Source organism: Conger conger, chromosome 6 (assembly GCF_963514075.1).
Source record: "Conger conger chromosome 6, fConCon1.1, whole genome shotgun sequence".
In the NCBI taxonomy this organism is placed as follows: Eukaryota; Metazoa; Chordata; class Actinopteri; order Anguilliformes; family Congridae; genus Conger; species Conger conger.
Window position 1 is genome coordinate 60,620,958 of NC_083765.1, and position 19,363 is coordinate 60,640,320.

The following is a 19,363-nucleotide window of genomic DNA, read 5'->3' on the forward strand; positions in this document are numbered from 1 at the left end:
ACTTTTGCTCAGCTAAAAATTGGGTGGTCTAATACCAAAGGTGCTATGTTCTAAGTAATTTAAAACATCTAGGTGTAAATTCCAGGAAATAAAAGCTGAAATTTTTAACTCTTGTCACAACAGAGATGAGTAGGGACAACTCTACTTCTTCAAGCACACCAACAGTGATGGTATTTTTTAATGTATATTTCAGGTTTGGCTTGGTAGGCTATAATATAAATTACACTGTCATCTCATTGTGCTGTTTAAATTATCTTCACTTTTATTTATCAGCCTATAATGTAGCTTCTTTTTTGCAGTTCAGTGAAAACAACAAATTATTTAGCTGAGCCTTATAAAAGATATAGTGGGATATACACATCAAAATATATTAGCCGTTTGAAGAGAAGGCTTTTTGGAATGTTTATTTTTATTTTTATTCCAAGTCAATCTTTTAGATGTAGAACTTCATTGCTTTCAATAACCAGATTGTTAAGAGCAGTGTTAGCATGTTCAGTTAATATTTGTGATTTTACTAAATACAATAGAAAATAGAATATACAGTATAGCTTACATATGTCATGAGAGCTATACTGTATATTCTGTACATTCAAGCTTAGACCTGTGTCACCTGAAACCGTTCATCAGGCTTAGCATTTTACACCCGGCCTCTCGGTGATGCTGTTTGCAGTACTTTTTGTTACCACAAAGGGGCAGGCAATGTACAGCAAAGTGGATTGTTGTTGTGGCATTTTGGCTTCATCTTGGATTGTTTTTCTTTTACAGATGAATCTTTACATAGTGTTGGATGAATACGGATTTGTATAGTTTTCAGCCATATTGAATTCTGGATTGGGAAAGGGTGGCTAGTCAAGCATGTTTTATTTGCCAAGCTCTGGGTTCCATTTAACCAAATATGTTAAATTAAGTAAATGAAGTGTTTTGATCCCAGTGCATGCAAGGAACTGGTGTTCTCCATAACTGATAGTGATGAAGTTTGTACAAAGCCCAAAATGTCAGAAGAAAGTAAAAGACTCTTACCAGTTTAAATGATAAATGGACTTCATTCTCATTCACCCATGAATAACACTCACAAGGCTGCCATACAAGGGGCCAATGAGCTCGTCTGGAGCAATTTTGGGTGAGGTGTCTTGCTCAGGAACACTTCGACACATCCAGGGCGGGGCATCAGCAACTCTCCGACTCTTACCTGGACTAATGTCGCTCCAATATTTTTGGTTTATTTTTTGTCTTACAGTGAAACCTGTGTTGCAGAAACACCTTACTCCGATGCAGTTATATAACACTTCACACTTCACCAATGGCACAGCACATTCATTTTTTGCACAAATTGCTTATATTTAAATATATTGGTTAAAAAAACTAACGACTAACGAATAAATTGAACACATTCAGCACCTACGGCCCCTTTAAACTTGAACGACATAAATGTATTCAATGTGTACAACAATTTGGAGACCAGAGGCGATGCTTGGACAAATCAGCACTGTTTCATTGGCGAACCAAGGGTCGGTCTGGGCTTTCTTATTTTGTGGATGGGGGAGGGGCCAACTTTTGCCTGCGCCTGACGTCAGGCCGTTGGAGACAAGCGGCGAAAGGCCGTGGAGTAGAGCGAGAGAGCTGCCATAAACAGAGGGCGTCTGCGCCTTTAAGAGGTGGAAATCGAAACAATAAACCGTTCGCGGTGTCAATGTTCTAACAATGAATTTAATCGACATGTTCTTGATAAAACTCTTATTTTTGTTTCACTGCACACGATACGCAGATGGTGAGTACGATGTATTTCGTTATATTCACGAAGAAAGTGTTTGATCTCTAATCGGATGGAAGAAACGGGATAGAGGAGGGAGGGGTGACGAGTCGGCGTTTAGAACGAGCTGCCTGGCTAGCTAATACTACCGGGAACCTGCTGTTCGGAAGTAAAACAAGAACATTACTGGGACGTTTTTGAATTAAACTTTTTGATTGACTAAATGACATTAGTGTGAGGTCTCTAGGGAGTCTGGCATATGTTTACCATATCAAAGTTAGCGAGCTTGCTAAGTTCGACGCGGCAGACATAGCGAGCCTGCCTGCTAGTAGCAGCATATTAATAAGATGGAGGGGACCGACTAACGTTATTCTTTCTTGTACGCTAGTTGAAGCTAATATGACAGACCATCTAATGTTAGCTCGCTAGCTGTTTGCTGCGAGCCATCGAGGTTTTGTGATTGTTCCGCATTCGTTAATGTTACACGTTAGCCTAACCCAAAACCATTTGGACTCGAATGATGCCATTTACACGGTTTAATTAGTACGCCTTTTCACACGCTAGCTAGCTGGTTATCCACGATAAACAGCGATTGCTCGCCATATTAGCTCGTTAGCTAGACTAGCCAAATTGCTTTGAATGAATAAGGTAACTTAACGACGCTGTTGTTAGCTAGCGCTAGCTAGTCTAACTGGCTACCTTGTACAGTTGATTGCGGTTGAGTATGTGAAGAATCGGGGTAAACCACTCAATCTATTGTCTTTATGTGCACGTTTGAGCGTTAAATTACGTTTGGCGTACGGTGCAGTGGCATTTGTTTACGACCAGCTCATTTAAGATTACAGAAATGGTCGGATGAGCATACGAAGCGAACTCATAATGCATTCAACGACAGCCAGCATTCTTGCCTGTTTCAAGCGCGGTGGTTTGTTTGGTCGTGGACCAAAGTCACAGTATATTCATGAAAGGATCTTGGGCCGTGAAAGCGAATGACATGGGTAGTGACCTGGCAAGAATAATGGTGAAGGCATTCGTTGAATATACTGCCACACAAATGAAGTAACTTTTGCAAACGTCTCAGTTGAGGCCCAAAACATAGTACCTATGGGGAAGATGTAGCTGCTGTTCTATGTAAAAAAAAAAGAAAAAAAAGAATAAAACGTCCAAGTCAACGAAACGGTGAACATCCACCTACTTTAACGTTACCATTGTTGAGTAGCTGCATGAACAAAGAGCCCATGTACGTGTTCAGTCTATGGGATTATGCTTCAAGCTAACATTCTGTCAGTCGCTTTGCCACTTATATTATTGTAAAACTCACTCTTTTATTCTATTTATTGAGTAACAGTTGGAACAGTGATACGATGTGGCATACAGGCCTATAGGAACACAGGTCTTGTTTTTGTTCGCTAATAAATCAGCTGACAACCCATGGCTACACATATACAGTAAACCATGTTGTTTCAGAGCAGTACTGCTTGTTTAATTAGCGCGTGGCTAAAAGATGCTGAATATAATCGGAATAAAACCTTCGGAAAACAAGAAGCGTAAGTGGTGACTTTAATAGGTCTGTTTGTGACACTGCTAGTGTGTACTGTCGTTCGCCTCTTGAGAGAAGTCACTGTTTGCAGAGGTTTCTGAACAAGGCTGTGATGGTGTATAACCGTCTTTAACTTCCACTGCTATTTTTGCGAAGGACCCGGAGGCGTTGTCTCAGAGGCCTTTAATTACAATATTCAGTGTAAATTAGAGCTGAGCGAAGTTGGCAATAACGACTAGAATTCATGAGAAAAGGCAACATCACTTAAAGTCAAGGGGGTTGTTTGCACGTTGAATAAAAAAGGCAATGTGTTACATTTGAGGCATACAATGTGGAGAGGATGAGTGTGAGTGGCTTTTGAGTGAAATGAGCAGGGAATCTTGAGGGGCATTGAGCGCTTGCAGTCAGTGTGTATTAAGATATGACAGCTGATGCTTTGCAGACAGAGCAGACTGCTCCTTCTGTACTGAGAAAATTGGTTTGAAAATGTAATTGGGAGTGCAGTTTTCAGACAACATTGGTAGATGGAACGGCTGTCGACAGCCATCTTTTCAAAAGTGGTTTGTTTCTGGCGCTGAAAATCTAATGAAAATGAAATCTTTAGGAACAACAGTTCAAGTAAATAGTAAATAGTTTTGGGCTAAAAACATTAAAACATTACAGTTTGAACTTTTCCTGGCTTAATGTACTGTAAGAGCTGTCAAAGCCACTCAGTGGATTAGCTGTTTTCTCCACTGTTCATTGAAAAAAAGATATCCCAATGAGGCACATCAGCTTTATTTTCTGCCTTAAAGAACCCAATGAAAAATTTAACAGACAGACTTGAATATTTCATATACTTTATGGAAATCGCAGTGATCGAGATGTTGGAATAAAACATAAGCCTGCTTGTCCCTCCTCAAAAAAATTGTAGCATTTTGCATACCGTTTCATTTTTTTGGAACTCACCAACTTAAAAAAGGGTATCTCCTTCCGATAGGGTAGGCTATTTATTGAGAGTGGGATGGTGAGATTACATTTCTTTCTGTCCCAAATAGCCCTGTCTCGTTTCTGTAGGGAAGGCTATTGTAAAGAAGAAAGAAAAAAGGTGCCCTGTTTGAGTCCCTGGAAAAACAGACATGAGAGAAATGTCCTTAATTACTCAAGTTATTTGGGTGCTTTGCCACAAATTTAGTCGTCGCATGTGATCTATAAAAGAAAAGGGGCGGGACAAATGTTAATCTAGAACAAATAAATATTCTGCAATACGTTTTTTGAGTAAAAAACCAATTGCAAAGTTGGATTGACAGTGAATTTGTTTTAATATCATTAGGTCTCTTCATTCTCTATTCCGGACTACATTAAGGCAGTAATAATCTGCACAATTGCACACCCACACAGTGCAGCCATGTAAATGTTTTCAGAGCGGAGGAGTTTGCTCATCTTGGTGCCTTGTGAAATCATCGATTCCTGGAAATGATTTGAGAAGGAGGTTCATCTAAGTTGAAACTGAGGAATAGGTCTGCCCACATGGCTAATAACCACATTACTAAAATCCACATTAAAAAGCCACATTAAAAAGCATTTAAGCTTTCATTGAATTACTGTTTTGGCCCCACCCCACATCTGTAAATACAGGGATGTCGGATATCCAGGTATCCATATGAATTCTGTTATATTGTGTATGTATTTCTGCAATTCTGAATGGTTTTGATTTGTCTGATGCAATATAACATTTCTTTGTCAACTGACTTGAATGTTGTGGCAGAAGTTGCAAGTGTGATAATTTAGTTGGGTGTAGAGATGAATCTTATCTTTATGACATTAAATGCATTGACAATGTATTTGTCATGTCAATAAAATGTATTAAATTCTCATAGATTTCAGGGATTCCATTTACACATAACTTTCAACATGAACTGAGAATATTCCCGGCTTCAGCAACCCAACTCTATTGCCACCCATCAGTCAGCTCTGATGACATCCCATCATGGTTTGAGTGTTGGGCCGTGCGTGAACAGTCTTCCTCTGACTCATGCCTGCGCAAGCCAGAGTTGTCGACTGTGAGGGGAAAAAAAGTGGTGGTGATGTGTACTGCAGTAAACAGAGTATGTTCTCAAACTCTCTGGATAACGGAGGTTATGATGCATCATGAGCACAACTGAGCTTTTTAAATCTAATTCGGGACAACAAAAATTGTCATCAAAAGGGGGAAAAAAAGCATAAAGAAAAAAAACGAATCGCACCTTTTGCCTGTTAGCACAAGCCTGTTCGTTGTTGAGAACATCAAAAACGTAGTTGAGTTACTTTATCATTGTAAATGTTAATTTTGTCATTATTTTGTGTGCATGTGTGGATAAATTGGACACTGTAGAATATATCGAATAACTGTGTGCATTGTACAAAATGGATGCTTGTGCGCTCAAGCGCGTTTGTTTGATATTCCGTCCCAGTTTACTTTCTTTCCTTTTTGTGTTATGAAAGCCATTGGGTTTCATGAGGGTCGCAATTAAGCACAAATTGTTTGATTAGCTGGGTTATCGTGCTTATCCCGTGTGTTAGGCAAGATGCTTATGGGGACCCCAGGAGGGTGCCAACTGTATTACGAGTTTAAATTCACACACTATGGAAAAATCATGACAGTAACTATAGATGCTAACTGCAATGGGAATAGCTTTCCTGCAAAACCCTGTTCTATTGAGCAGTGGTGTCCTGCTCAGCATGCTCAGAGAACCTCTTGGAAAGTCGTGCAGCGCTCTACCATTCATCTTTGTTAATCAGCAGTCAGTCCAATAATTGAACATGTGACGAAGTCTGGACCCTATAACACTCGTCACTGTAAATGAAGGTTTAAAGTGACCGTAAAGGTAAATACGTGAATGGCTTCAGACTGCATTCTATGCCTTTACTATTGTATGCATTAAGCATCAGCAACCATAGAGAAATCGATCGCATTGCAATTTAAACTTATTTTGGTCTAAACATTTCCATCTATCCTATGTGGGGATGAAATGTCAGTCATTCATGACACCAAGATGCAATTGACAAAATGGCCAATAAATAGTTTGCCTCTTTGCATAACACCGTAACCTCACAACAAAAAAGTTTGAATCCTGACTGGGGCCTTTCTGTGCGGGGTTTGCATTTTGCTTTTAGCCCTTAATACCTCTACCATCTTTATCCCTCTCCCAGTCTCTGTCCTTTTCCAGTACCATTTACTTGTGGGTTCTGAGAGGAGTTGAGCAGGGAAGCTGGGTGGTGAGGCAGTCCAGACCACACCCGTAAAACCCTGACATCCAGGTATTTGCTGGATGTGTAGTGGATACGTCCCTCCGTGAATTATGGTTACTTCAACTGTTTCCAGCCCATTCATATAACCCCCCCCCCCCCACCTATTTGCATATATATTTATTTTAGACCAAAAGTATTGAAATTGTGCATAACCGTGTTTGTAAGCTTTCTGATAACAAGAGAACTGTACTGTTATGCTTATTTTTGAATTATTCATAACTAAGTACGCATCACTGACGTGAGACTTGGAGGCCAATTCGCAGTAATCTGTGCTATTTATCTCCCCCCGTTGGGTTTTGTACAGTGATAGATTTACTGGCTTATTTCTATGGTATAGCGCTGAGAGAAAAGTTCCACTATGATTGGACGTTCAGGCTGATGCCTCTTTTCTGAGGAAACTCTATGTCCTTAGCTGACCCTCCTGAGAGAACAATGTGACCTTTGTTCATTGAGCTTTTCCTTATCTGCTTGCAGGCTGTAAAGCAACACTGAGGTGGAATTGCTCATGGAATTAGTTTTATAGATCATGGTGCATGAATGGGGTCTTTTTGAATGGGTGCGTGCATGTGTGTGTGTGTTGGTGCTTGTGCATGTTTACACGCCTGTGTGTGTGTGTGTGTGTGTGTGTGTGTGTGGACTGCTAGTATGAAGTTGTATACTTTGTACGTCTGCGTTTAGGCCCATCCACACCAAGAACGATAACTATAATGATATGTGATGAGTGTCAACATTGATGAACCATAACATTCTGTAATTAGTCTCTAGGCCAAGGGCCTCAACAGCTGTGCAGATTTTATTGTGGCTACACCGGGACTTGCACCACCAACCTTCCGGGTCCCAGTTATGTACCAAACCCACTTGGCTACAGGCTGCCCTGATCTCACCTGACAAGGGCTGGTGTGGGTGCAGGTTTCTGTTTTAGCCCAGTGCTAGGACACCTGATTCTACTGGCCAAGTTCTTGAACCGAAGAGCTGGGCTAAAATGAAAACCTGCACCCTTTTCAGGTAAGATTGGACTCCCCTGGGCTTGGGAATATTTCCAAATAGCCTTGAATTCCCCAGGCCTGGTCCGGGAATATCGTCGCTGCACGCACCGTTATGGTATCCCTAGATTTGCATGCAGTGGTTTAAATTATTTTTAACCCCGCCCCCCACGTGTGCTAATTTAAACCCAGAGTGGATAAGCCAAGATTAACCCACAGCTCTATTGCATCATTCTTTGTCAAAATGTTAACCCTGTTGCCAGTGGAGATGTTTAATACCTTGTGTTGGCTGCAGCCATATAGGCAGTGCATTCTGTGTCCTGACTCGCTTCCTGTGCGGGAGGATTGCTTTCCTTTTAAAGGCAACATTGTTGGCATTGTCCCAGGAATGGGTGTGTGTGTGTGCGTGGGTGCGTGTGCCTGTGCGCGCTATATTCAGTGATTTTTCACATTTACTGTCAAGCCTGTAGGGGAGCCTATAGTCTAGTGATGCTTGTCTGGGTCCTGTGAGGTTGGTGTTTCAAGCCCTAGTGTATGAGATCCGCACAGCTGTTGGACACTTGAACAAGGTCCCCCCGCATTGCTCCAGGGGGGATTGTCCCCTGCTTAGTCTAATCAACTCTAAGTCCCTTTGGATAAAAGCGTCTGCTAAATAACTAATAATAATAATAATAATAATAATAATTTTGTTTGGATTCTCACAGATTTGTCTGTGTTCAGACACTTTGGTGAGCCATGCTCGTTGGTTTTGTTTTGGCAACAGTTGCCCGGCAACAGTGTGGGCAGTATGGAAGGCACCATTGACTACAGTGGAATGCAACTACTGTTTTTGTGGTTTTATTTATTTTTATTTTTTGGAGCTGTGAAAATGGCCCATTGGTGTGGACGCCATCTTAATGTACTGGTCGTACTGGTTGCTGTAGCTTGATTGGCTGCGTCGTGAAGTTTCTGGAAAACTCTAATGCCCTGTTTCTGTAATATGAAACTGTAGATTTATTGTTGTTTGTCATCTTCATTTTATTTGTCTCAGGCTCTGTTGAGCACAGTTTGAAACATGACTAATGGTTGCGTCTCTGATGGTTTGAGTCATAGGTCAAATTTAGTCATCGCCCGTTTAGGCTTATCCTATTTGAGTGTCTGCTTTTCAAGAAGGGTGGAATGAATTAACGTTGACTTAAACATTTGCATCTTCCTCCCACCGTGAAGTTGGCGGTTAATCGAGGACTCTGTTTGGTGGCAGAGGGATTGTACCTGCTAGCCTTGATGTGAACTGACACTGTGGCCAATTTGTTGTGCATTTTATGGTTCCCTTGATTTTATTGTGCTGCAGCAACGGCCATGGTTTCACTCTCTCTGGTGTGACATTTGTGACAGCGGTCTCAGGTCTGCACCATACAGAGCACAGGGCGGCTCTGTTCCTGCCCACTGAGCATGTGTGACCGGCACACTCTGGTGTATGCGCTGCAAAACTATTCTATAAATTATTTTTGTCTTAAATCGAGTCTCATTTCTTTTATTTCTTGTTAAATAAGATTAAAATATTGCCAGAGGTAAGACAATTTGGCTCGTTCCAAGATTTGCCAGTGGAAGAAGAATTTCACTTGCCAAGCAAATCTCATGTGAAGGTTTGCCAGTGGAATAAGTGAATTTTACTTTGTCAAGGAAACATGAACTTTAAAAACGAGCTAATATTTTGTACTTGAGAGAAAAAAAGGATTATTATTACAAGACAAAACCCTTGTGAAGACGGTCAGTTTTTGCAGTGTAACCTGCACAGTTCCTTTGTTGGAATGCATGTAGCCTCCAGAGCGGTTGCCTGCACACCATCACACAGCACTTCAGCCCAACACGTACGCAAGCCTTCCAGAAACTGTGATGGCCCATCCGATTGCAGTCCAGTAACAGGTCAGTTTCACTTCACCTGCAGTCGTTATTCAGCATTGCCGTCAGTCAGCCCCCACGCCATGAGAATGCGACCATCGTTAACCACTCGCCCGCCTCTGACCTCTGACCCCTGACCCAGCTCTCCGTTCCCGTGGAGACTGAACCAACGTCCCGGTTTTAAGGGCAGTTTATATTCCAGCGACTGTGCAAGGCTGTCACCGGACGTGCAACATTTGGTTTATACTGTGGGCCGCTGGAGCGTGTTTATACTTTCTGTTAAGGACAACGACCACAGTTTACATCGGGCGACAGTAGAACGTTCATGAACGTTTTGCGATTTCAGTCACGCGACACTGTCGCTGGACTATAAACTGGCCTTAACGGGTCACCTGCGGCCGTCAGTCACCCGCGCCATGCAAACGTGCCTGGAGCCATGGCTCCTTTGCCTCTGTGCCAGAGATTTCCGTGGTGGATCTCCCACTGCACTCCGGGGGCACTTCACAGAACGGGAGGTGTTCTTGTTTTAGCAATATATCAGAGTGCCCGGTTACTCGCTGTTCTTCACCGTTCCTGCCATCGGATAAATGTGGTTAACCCAGCTTTAACCCAGCTGCACGGTGCATTTCTGCGTCTGTGTGGAGTCCAGCTCTTCTGTCGCAGGTCCTCCTCTGCGATGGAAAAACTTGCCCGTTTCTGGAACCCTGTCAAGAGAAGATGCGTTTTATAGCTTCCTGGCAGCGTGGTGCCGGGTATGTGGGCGCTGGATTAGGCTGAAGCGGTATGCAGATAAAACCCTAGGTGCATAGTTTATTCTTTCTATTGCTTGATGTTCAGGCTTTTATTTCATGGACCACGATCACAGCCAGTCTGTATCTAAAAACGGAGGTTTTCTTAAAGGGCCCCGGGGCCTGTTCTTGCGTTTATGTTTAGAAAGGAACCAAAATTCTGTTCTGCTTGCTGTCTCCCTGTATGTTGCTCCTGGGTGTACAGGCCTAGCAAGGTACCGCCTCGGTTGAACAATGCTAGTCATTTGAATCATCTCTCCGTATTTTTTATAATTATAATAATGATAATAAATAATAATAATTTCTTATTTAGCTGCCACTTTTCATCCAAAGCGACTTCCTGTTGATTAGACTAAGCAGGGGACCACCCCCCCCAGAGCAATTTTGGGATAAGGGCCTTGCTCATGATCCAGCAGCTGTACAGACCTTATAGTGGCTACACCAGGGCTTGAACCACCAACTTTCTGTATCCTTAATCACTAGGCTACAGGCTGCAGGTTTGGTGGGGTCAAAATGATGGGCCCTAAAGAAAAGATTGTTCACATACTGCCCAGTGACTTTGTATTCTACTGTAGCGGGACATATATCACTTTGTGTGGCACTTGACATTCCCCAGTCCTGATGAATACCGCATGCTACTTATTGTGTATGCGGGTTTAAAGATATCAGCCTATCAGATATAGGAGGCCCCGGGTGACATCGTTTGTCTGTATTGTGCGCGGGGCCGAGGCTTCAGAACGGCTGCTTCCTCATCCCCGTCCTGTGACATCCCTACCACACAACATCTGCTCCCTCTCTGTCCTGGCTTCACCCTCCCCCTCCTTTCCGCTGTCTTTCTTTCCCCGCGCCTCTGAGGGAGTCTTACCTTTTATTTCTGACACGAGGCACAGCGCTGACGTTCCATGCCGCTGCTGCTGGAGTACGAGGGCCACCAAAGTGCATCGACACCGGCGTATTCCCCCAGGCCTGCTTCGGTGCCGTTTCCTCCGGCTGCCTGAAGACTCGACGGGAGCAGACGCGTTATTTCTGAAGAGCGGGCCGCCGTACCGGAGGCCTCTTCTGCAGCGGCGGGAGGAAACGGAAGCCTTCGAGATTAGTCAAGAAACGGAAGTGAAGGAGACGTGTTCGTACTCCTGTTTGTGTGTGCACTTAATGCGTTTGGTCGTGTTTGTTTCTGCTGTGATGGCAAGCGTCTGATTCTTTTTTTGTTAAGATGGGTATCAGTTGTAGTTTGGGGAAGTATCTAGCCTAAAGATGTATTAATCCCACATTAGACATTAGGCTAAAATTGAGGACAGGTGGAAGCAGGTCCTCGAGGTTTAAAGCATTTGATTTAATTGTAGGTAGTATAACTTAGCATCATGTTTTTGACTGCAAACATTCCACTGCCATTTTGCGCAGGCTTGTCTGTATGACTTGATGTTTATGTCTTCCTCTGAGAAAGCGGCGGAGTCACTGCACGGCATATCTCAATCCAGTTTTCTGCACGCTAAAACTTTCCGCTTTTCCGGTACCCTGCTATTCTAAGCAAATATTTACCGTAGTCAGTGGAACGCCCTCGGAAGAGCTGAGTGCTGTTGGGAAGTGTATTACACCAATATGCCCATTGTGCTCGCGCTATAAAACCCCAACACAAGGAACTGCCAACGTTCCCTGAGCGATTGATCTTTTATTTATTTGTTTTTATCGTCCTCATGAATAAAGCTTGCCCCTTTGGGTTTAGTGTGTTGGCACGATGGTGGTTTACAGTGTAGACACTGGGATCCTTTGTTGTGGGGGGGGGCGGGGATATTTGCGTATTTCTCCCTGATTCACGTCTTTGGCCTGGGTGGTTTGTTCAGTTACTGCATTGGTTGTGCCCGGGCCTCCTACACGATGGGCCCGTGGAACTCATACAATGATGTGTTGTCACCATATCTCGCTCCCAAATGGGCCCTGTGTTTTCGGGATAGAGTCTTGTGACTTTTTCCATTGTGTGTGTGTGTGTGTGTGTGTGTGTGTGTGTGTGTGTGTGTGTGTGTGTGTGTGTGTGTGTGTGTGTGTGTGTGTGTGTGTGTGTGTGTGTGTGTGTGTGTGTGTGTGTGTGTGTGTGTGTGTGTGTGAACGCATGCGTGTCTGACTCCGCATTGATCTTGTTGTTTTGCTTGATACATTTTCTATATTGATTCATAGTTTTTGCACGATTTCAAATCCATAATCCAGAGTTTCTCAGCCTTACCCGTAGTAGTACAGCGCTCCAAGAACCGAAACTGCATTATGAGTTTTGTTATACGTTATACTACTATTTTCTGTCTATTTTTGTGCAGAAGAGGAACTGGATTGCAGTTTGAGGGGAGGTGTGGTCAGAATGAGGATCTGCTGCATTGTATGAGCAGCCCATCTGACAAATAAGATATTTTCCTTTTCATGTAAGTGTAGTAGAACCCCCCTCTACTTTGTCATTAGATGTTGCCATCCAGCATTGGAGCTTTTCTGAGAGCAGTGGTCTCCCACCCTACTCCTACGGACTCTGCTGCTTTTTGTTTTCACCCTAACATCAGTACCCAGTTCAGACCCAAGTAACCAGGTGACACGAGTTAGCCGTTTAATCAACTGCTGAGTAACAACAAAAGCCAACACCTGCAGCTCTCCAGGACCAGGGTGAGAGACCACTGCCTTAAGCTGGGTATACACTGCCATTTATGCCACCATTCTGCAGTCACAGACAAAATTTCTAAATCGTAGAAGAATCTTTTGTTGTGAGCCAAAATTGGGTGTCTTGGATCTTTCAGTGTGGCATATTCACGGAGTTACTGAATCTTAGCCCCTGATGCAAGACTGGCAGTGTCAGATATTTTGGGCCAAAATCGTGCAATGTGATGGCTGCCTCGACCACAGACTATGGATGTCTCATGAACATCCGTTGCGCATCCTGAATAAATGGCCAACGTTGAGACACCCGTCAGTAACAATGCTGCTAATATCCAAAAGGAAAGAGAGAAAAGAAACCGTGTTTAGAATAGCTTTTTTTTGGGCCATAAACACCACGATTAATCTTCGGCTTTTTGCTCACTGTCCTCATTCTGTGTGTGGATGTCAGATAACATAGCCACTGTAATCATAGGCTGAAATCTCTGCTCTTATTAAGGAATTCTTGGATCTTGTTCTACTCTGTGACGGCAATGAAGGATGGGATATTGTCAGGGCTACATGGCACAGTGTGACGTGTACCAATCGTAAAAGAAGGCTGATATCGCCCAGTGTGCGGCCAACATTGGAGTGAGCGGAAAAACACTGAGCCCTGCCTGAATGACACCCCTTCTGTGGATGGGACTCCTCACTGAGACAATAAAGTCATGCTGGAAGACTTCTTGTGTAGTTTGTTCAAGGTGACCATTTCATTGTTCATAAATCCAGTCAAAAAGCGGAACTAAGAGGAAACCGAATCAGACCTTGGAGATGAGTGAGGCTCATCTCAGGGGGGTTTCTCTGCAGCTGAACCTGCCCTGCCCAAGCTGTTCACCCGAGAAAAAACCAGGGTGGAAGACGGTGGGCGGCGGTGGGTCATATGGGGGCACTCAGTAGATGAAGTCAGAACAACCGATGATGTAGGCTATCACACTTATGCATTTCTGTTGGAGTTAATTTACAAAAACTGAGGTTAGAACAATGCCAGAACTGCAGTGACTGAAGACAAACGGTTCTGCCTGTATGTGTGTAAGGAAATCATTTGAGGTTTTTTAACTTCTTCAGCCAGTCATTATTAATGATGGGTAATATTTCACTTTCCAAGTATAACTCTGTTAACTCGGTGTTTGATTCCCATATCTAAATTGCCTCTGTGTACGGTTCCCATTTCTGAATCCCCTCTGTGTTTGAGAGCTATATTTGAATCCTCTCTGTGTTTGATTCTCATAACCGAATCCCCTCTGTGTTTGATACCCATATCTAAATCTCCTCTGTGTTTGATACCCATATCTGAATCTCCTCTGTGTTTGATACCCATATCTGAATCTCCTCTGTGTTTGATACCCATATCTGAATCCTCTCTTTGTTTGATACCCATATCCCCTCTGTGTACCCCACCTTTGTGCACTAACTTCATATATGTCTTTAACCGTCTCTCCTGCCCTCCTGTGTGCTTAAGGAGTAAACGATACATGTAAATGCACTTGTCTGCTCTCAAATAAAGTTTATTATCTAACCCACATGGTCAGTGTAATATTTAGGCGTCATTGGAGATCATAAAACCAAACAAACAAAAGGAAACCGTGAGAATGGGAACGGTACGCGTTGCAGTCCATACCCGTGTAGGCCATCCTTACTTGTCTGTGAATTTTCTTTGGACCTGCTTTATTGCATGAGAAACGGATGAGACCTTGACGGTGACTACAAAAGAGCTGTGTAAGAGAAGAACCTGCCATTGTTGCATAATGACAAAGAAAAGTCAACTGTGAAGCTGTCCTTTCAAGCAAATGCCTCTCAGAGCAGGCTTAGGCTAATTCTTTACCCTTCAATTTAAATAATCAGATAGTTCTTTAAATGCATTTAAGTTCCTAATGCTTTTAAGCACACATTCTACCTGAGAAGCTGCAATTCTCAGTTGTTTTCCATTTTAACACCCTCCCCATTGCATCCTAATAAGTTTTTTTTGAATTGCATTTTTGAGGCCTTTTTAATGTCACTTTTTAATGTATAAGCACTTTATTAAGCTCCTAGTTTTAACTTCTGGATTTGGTCCACTGGAAAGCACACTGTTCACATTGCCAGTGCAGTCATGCCTTTCTCCTGAAACTGGAAAAGGTACACTGATTGGCCATTGTGTTTCACGCTCAAAGCCCCAATAAAATATGCTGAATTTGACATTTAACATTTGTTATGGCGTATCAAAAGTTCAGATGCGTTCTGAGGTACGCCCACTCATATAGACTCATAGCCCATCTTGTCGCCTACTTTTTGTATAATTGCCGCCCTGTTCCCGATTGTACGAGAGTTGTACAAGGGCCAGTTCATTAAGCGTATCACAAGGTCGTACTCCGGTGCGGCGTTTCAGTGGAGCTCCACTCTCCCTATCATGAGGCGTAGGGCATATGTGAATCTGATGCAAATGAGAGCCTGTGATGTTAGTTCCTGCCTCAGCCCAAAACCTTGATCTTATCCAGCCTCACTGCTTCAGCAGAGCTTCGGTCTGTGCTCGTCAGCGCAGTTGCCTGGAGATAATTCGGTTCCTTTGCCTTTTTTTTTTTTTGCGAAACATAATTGAAGAACTGGAGTGCGGCTCTGTTTTCGCCCCGCTAGCTTCCTGCAGAAACGCGCTGACGGGTTGGGCCTTCAGGCTGTCGCCCCACCTCACATACTCACAGGAAGGTCGCTGCGTGTGAGATCAGGAGTTTCTACAGGCCCGTTTAACGTCCAGCGACAGGGCGTTGCTGCAACCGACGACGTGCGATGGATGTCGCTGGTCACATGGTCGCAGTGATGTTTGGTTTATGCTCTGGGCGACTGGAGTGCGTTTATACTTAAGGACACTCTGGGCGACTGGAGTGCGTTTATACTTAAGGTCTACGTTGGGTGACAATAGAGCGTTCATGAAATACTCTGCTATAATGGTCGAGTGACACATTCACTGGACTATAAACTGTTGTAAACTGTAGCCTAGTCGTTAATGTACATGACTGGGACACAGAAGTTTGGTGGTTCAAGCCCTGACGTGGCCTCAATAAGATCCCTAAGCCCTGCATTGCTCCAGGGGGGATTGTCCCCTGCTTCGTCTAATCAACTGTAAGTTTGGGTTTGGATAAAAGTGTCCACTAAATAACAAATGATTATGGTTTGTTATAACCTGGCTTTAAACGTTGGGTTGCTCCTCTGATGTCACTGCGTGCTTGCCGGGGGTTTCCCGGGGGACTGCGGTGTTGTGGCTGGATGTGGCGGCTTGCGGTTTGGTGCTCCCACCGGGTTGCCGTGGGGAGATGGCGGCCGGTCTCCTCTCCGTCTTCATTAACTTCAGCAGCGCAGACGGGCTGCCGGGGGGCCTCCCGCTCGGCTCCTCCAGCGCCACCAGAGTTTCATGGGATTGATGGTCTGTGTCTAAATCACAGCCAGTCATCATCATGCGAGGGAGGCGAGCCCCTCTGGGTTCCTCTGCCTGCCCTCTCCGTCTGCAGTGCGCCTGTAACGCTATGAGCCAGGTGGTCAGGGGAAAGGCTCTTTTTCATAAACGTGGGAACCTGGATACAGTTTTGTCTAGTTTCTTATCTGCATACTGTCAACGTGTGGACAAAACAACTTGGCTCTTTAAAAGGAACGAGCACCCTTCTCTCTCTTTTTCATAATTGTAACAAAATTTTTGTAGTTTTATGATTGAGGCTTTGTGTTTTGTGTTCATTGTAGCCTACTGATGTAATTTTATTTTTTAAAACCCCAACGATCTGCAGAACTACAGTATGTTGAGGCTGTCATTTCCAGCTTCTTGGGGAAGAAGAGAATAAATGCAGAAAATAGATTTATCTTTCAAACAATTTGTTCCTTTTATGATCTGCATCATGCATTCTCACATAAATGACAGTTATGATGTGGTTTGGGTTGAACTCATCATCACTCTCCTTTTCTGTTTCAAGGCGTTGAAGACTGCTTGGGCTGAAACATTTCTGCTTTTGTTGTGCAAAAGCGATTAAAGGAAATATCGAGGAAGTGTAGTGTTGCCAAGATGTTGATGTTTTACATGTTTTCTATTTGACTGCTGGCTTCTGTCTTCCTTTTGTTTTGCAAAGAAAAAGCTGCTCGCAAATCTGTCAAGATATTTTTGGAACATAAGGGTTCACTATTTTCTTATTTTCTTCATGAACATTTCCATAAACAAGAGGTTATGGTTATTTTCATTTACTCTACAGTTTTTTCCTTCAAATCTAAAAATAATAATAAAAGATAATTTGTTATTTATTTTCCTCTTTTTATCCTAAGCGACTTACAGTTGATTAGATTAAACAGGGGGCAATGCAGGGTTAAGGGCCTTGCTCAAGGGCCCAACAGCTGCACTGATCTTATTGTGGCCATACCGGGGCTTGAACCAACCTTCCAGATCCCAGGCATGTACCTTAGCTACTCGGCTGTCCATAAAAGAATGCATCTAGTCTAATGTTTTTTTTTTATCATATTGCCATTTCCTTCAACTATATGGAGGTCTGAATCAGGTTATTTTTTGTGCCCTCTTTAGATTCACTCTCCTTTTACAGAAGGGGGTGCTGTGCCATTCATGGTGCATTTCTAAAGGTCCAATATTGTATGCCTTTCCAGTCCAATTGTATGCTGTTTTAGTGATGGTGTCTTTAAGGCTCATTGATATCAGTAAACCTCTGTTCTGATTTTTTATTTATTTATTTTTTTTCATATGGATTGTGTGGATTTATTTGGGAACTGTGTGTTTTGATACTTTCTCTGTGTGTTTTATAACACCTTCAACTCCTTTATAATCCACATAGCCTGGGAAATGTCGTTTTCCACAATATGGGGCCTTTAAATCGATTGGCAGGGCAGGCCAACTCTGAGTGTCCTCATCCTCGAATGTCCCATCGTCTCCTCCCATTCCTTTTCATCCATTATAAAATTCAGTCGGACCCTTTAAACATGCATTATGCTACAAAATGCGGCTGCATTTAATCACTGTCCCTCAGTCAGAATGGAAAAAGGAATCTTTCCAGCCTCTTCCAGGAAAATTTTTTTTTTTTTTAAATCCATCAAAGATTCTGGTGAATTGCCCGTGATGAATAAGTGGATTTAATGGTTGCCTTTCACACTGGGGACTGATGCTGCATCAATGCAGGCGAACTGCCGGCGTTTTGCCATCCGCGTTGCACTTGGCGGTACATCTGCCTTTAACCCCGTCGCGTGCCGTGCGCATTTGTATGCAGATGGTGATGTCTGTTTAAAAAAACGGCTTTAATTTCGCCCACATCATCGCGTCCTTTAGCCTCTTGTGGAACAGCGGATGTGTTGTTGTGTTCAAAGGGGTCGCCAGCCCAGCCCTTCCACAGGCTGCTTTTAACACTGAAATGACAAAATGGTAAATTGGCATAAAAGGGTTCATGGGGCACAGAAGATTAATTTACTTAATTAACCACACTAGTTAGAAAACACAACATTCCCCTCTGGGGCATTATTTTGAGCCTAATGGTGCTGAAATGGGAGTGATATCCCTTTTCGATGCAGTTGGTTGATGGGCTAATCTATGTGAAAAGGCTGATCCAATGTGATATTTTGTGAATAGTGTTATTTATCGTGCAACAGCAGTTACTCATATTACGGGGACAGGAGTTCTAGGTATCCCTTGAGCAGGATATGGAAGTTGTGTGAATCTGCAGCCGAAGACCTTTAAACAGTGAAATCGGGTCTGTTTTGAGGATTGTGACAGTTCAGACTGGATGTGTTGGTTGTTAAGGAGGTCCAGATGGCTGAGCCAGTACTACATTGGTGGGCTCTTTACCCCCATGTATTCCCCAGCTCAGAGCCAGGTATAAATCATCCCAAGAACCCCCTTCAAAATGGCTGCTGATGCTTGGTCTCGATGATGAACGAGGATAGCAGCACCTGTGGACAGCTCAGTGCTTTCTGCAAGGACACCTGATGGTTCATGTATTCCAGGGGCTGGTCATGACAATGACACCAAAAATCTCTAGGGCAAGCAATACAGAAAAACACATCCTACAATCCTCGAACCCTGCCTGGCCCAGGAGATAGTATAATGGTCTACTGATTTTTGTTTTTACTTGGCACTTAGTGTATCAGTTAAAGTAGTTTATCACACTGTTAACTCGCCTCATCTGAGTCTGTATGGGTTGTTGATTTTAATGTGAATTCCAGTCCAACAGACTCTGGTTCTTGAGGACTAACACTGGTTCCCCTGACCATATACCTGTGTTTTTAAAGTCAGCAGGTCACCAGGAATATCCTTCACACAAATATACTCTAGAAAGTGAATAATCTCTTCAAGTGCTTAATTTGTCGTTGATTAGCTAAAGAGACCGGGCCTTGCACACAAGTTAACTGCTGACCGAGGGGAAACCACAAAAACTGCAGACACCATGGCCCTCAAAGACAGGAGTGTGAGCCCCCAGGACAGTGTGTTTTAAACATTTGAAGTACCGGAAAAGAGTCCCCATTTGTCCCACAAGCA

At 43.3% G+C, this 19,363-nt stretch overlaps 1 protein-coding gene across 1 annotated transcript in view; it reads left to right on the forward strand.

Annotated features, from left to right (window-relative positions):
- The first annotated feature begins 1,575 nt into the window (after positions 1-1,575).
- The window catches only part of LOC133130444 (disintegrin and metalloproteinase domain-containing protein 10-like), an 89,243-nt gene continuing 71,455 nt past the window's right edge, over positions 1,576-19,363 (forward strand). The window contains exon 1 of the mRNA XM_061245045.1: positions 1,576-1,768. Coding sequence (XP_061101029.1) covers positions 1,702-1,768 — 67 coding nt within the window. The 5' untranslated portion in view covers positions 1,576-1,701. The remainder of the gene's footprint in view (positions 1,769-19,363) is intronic.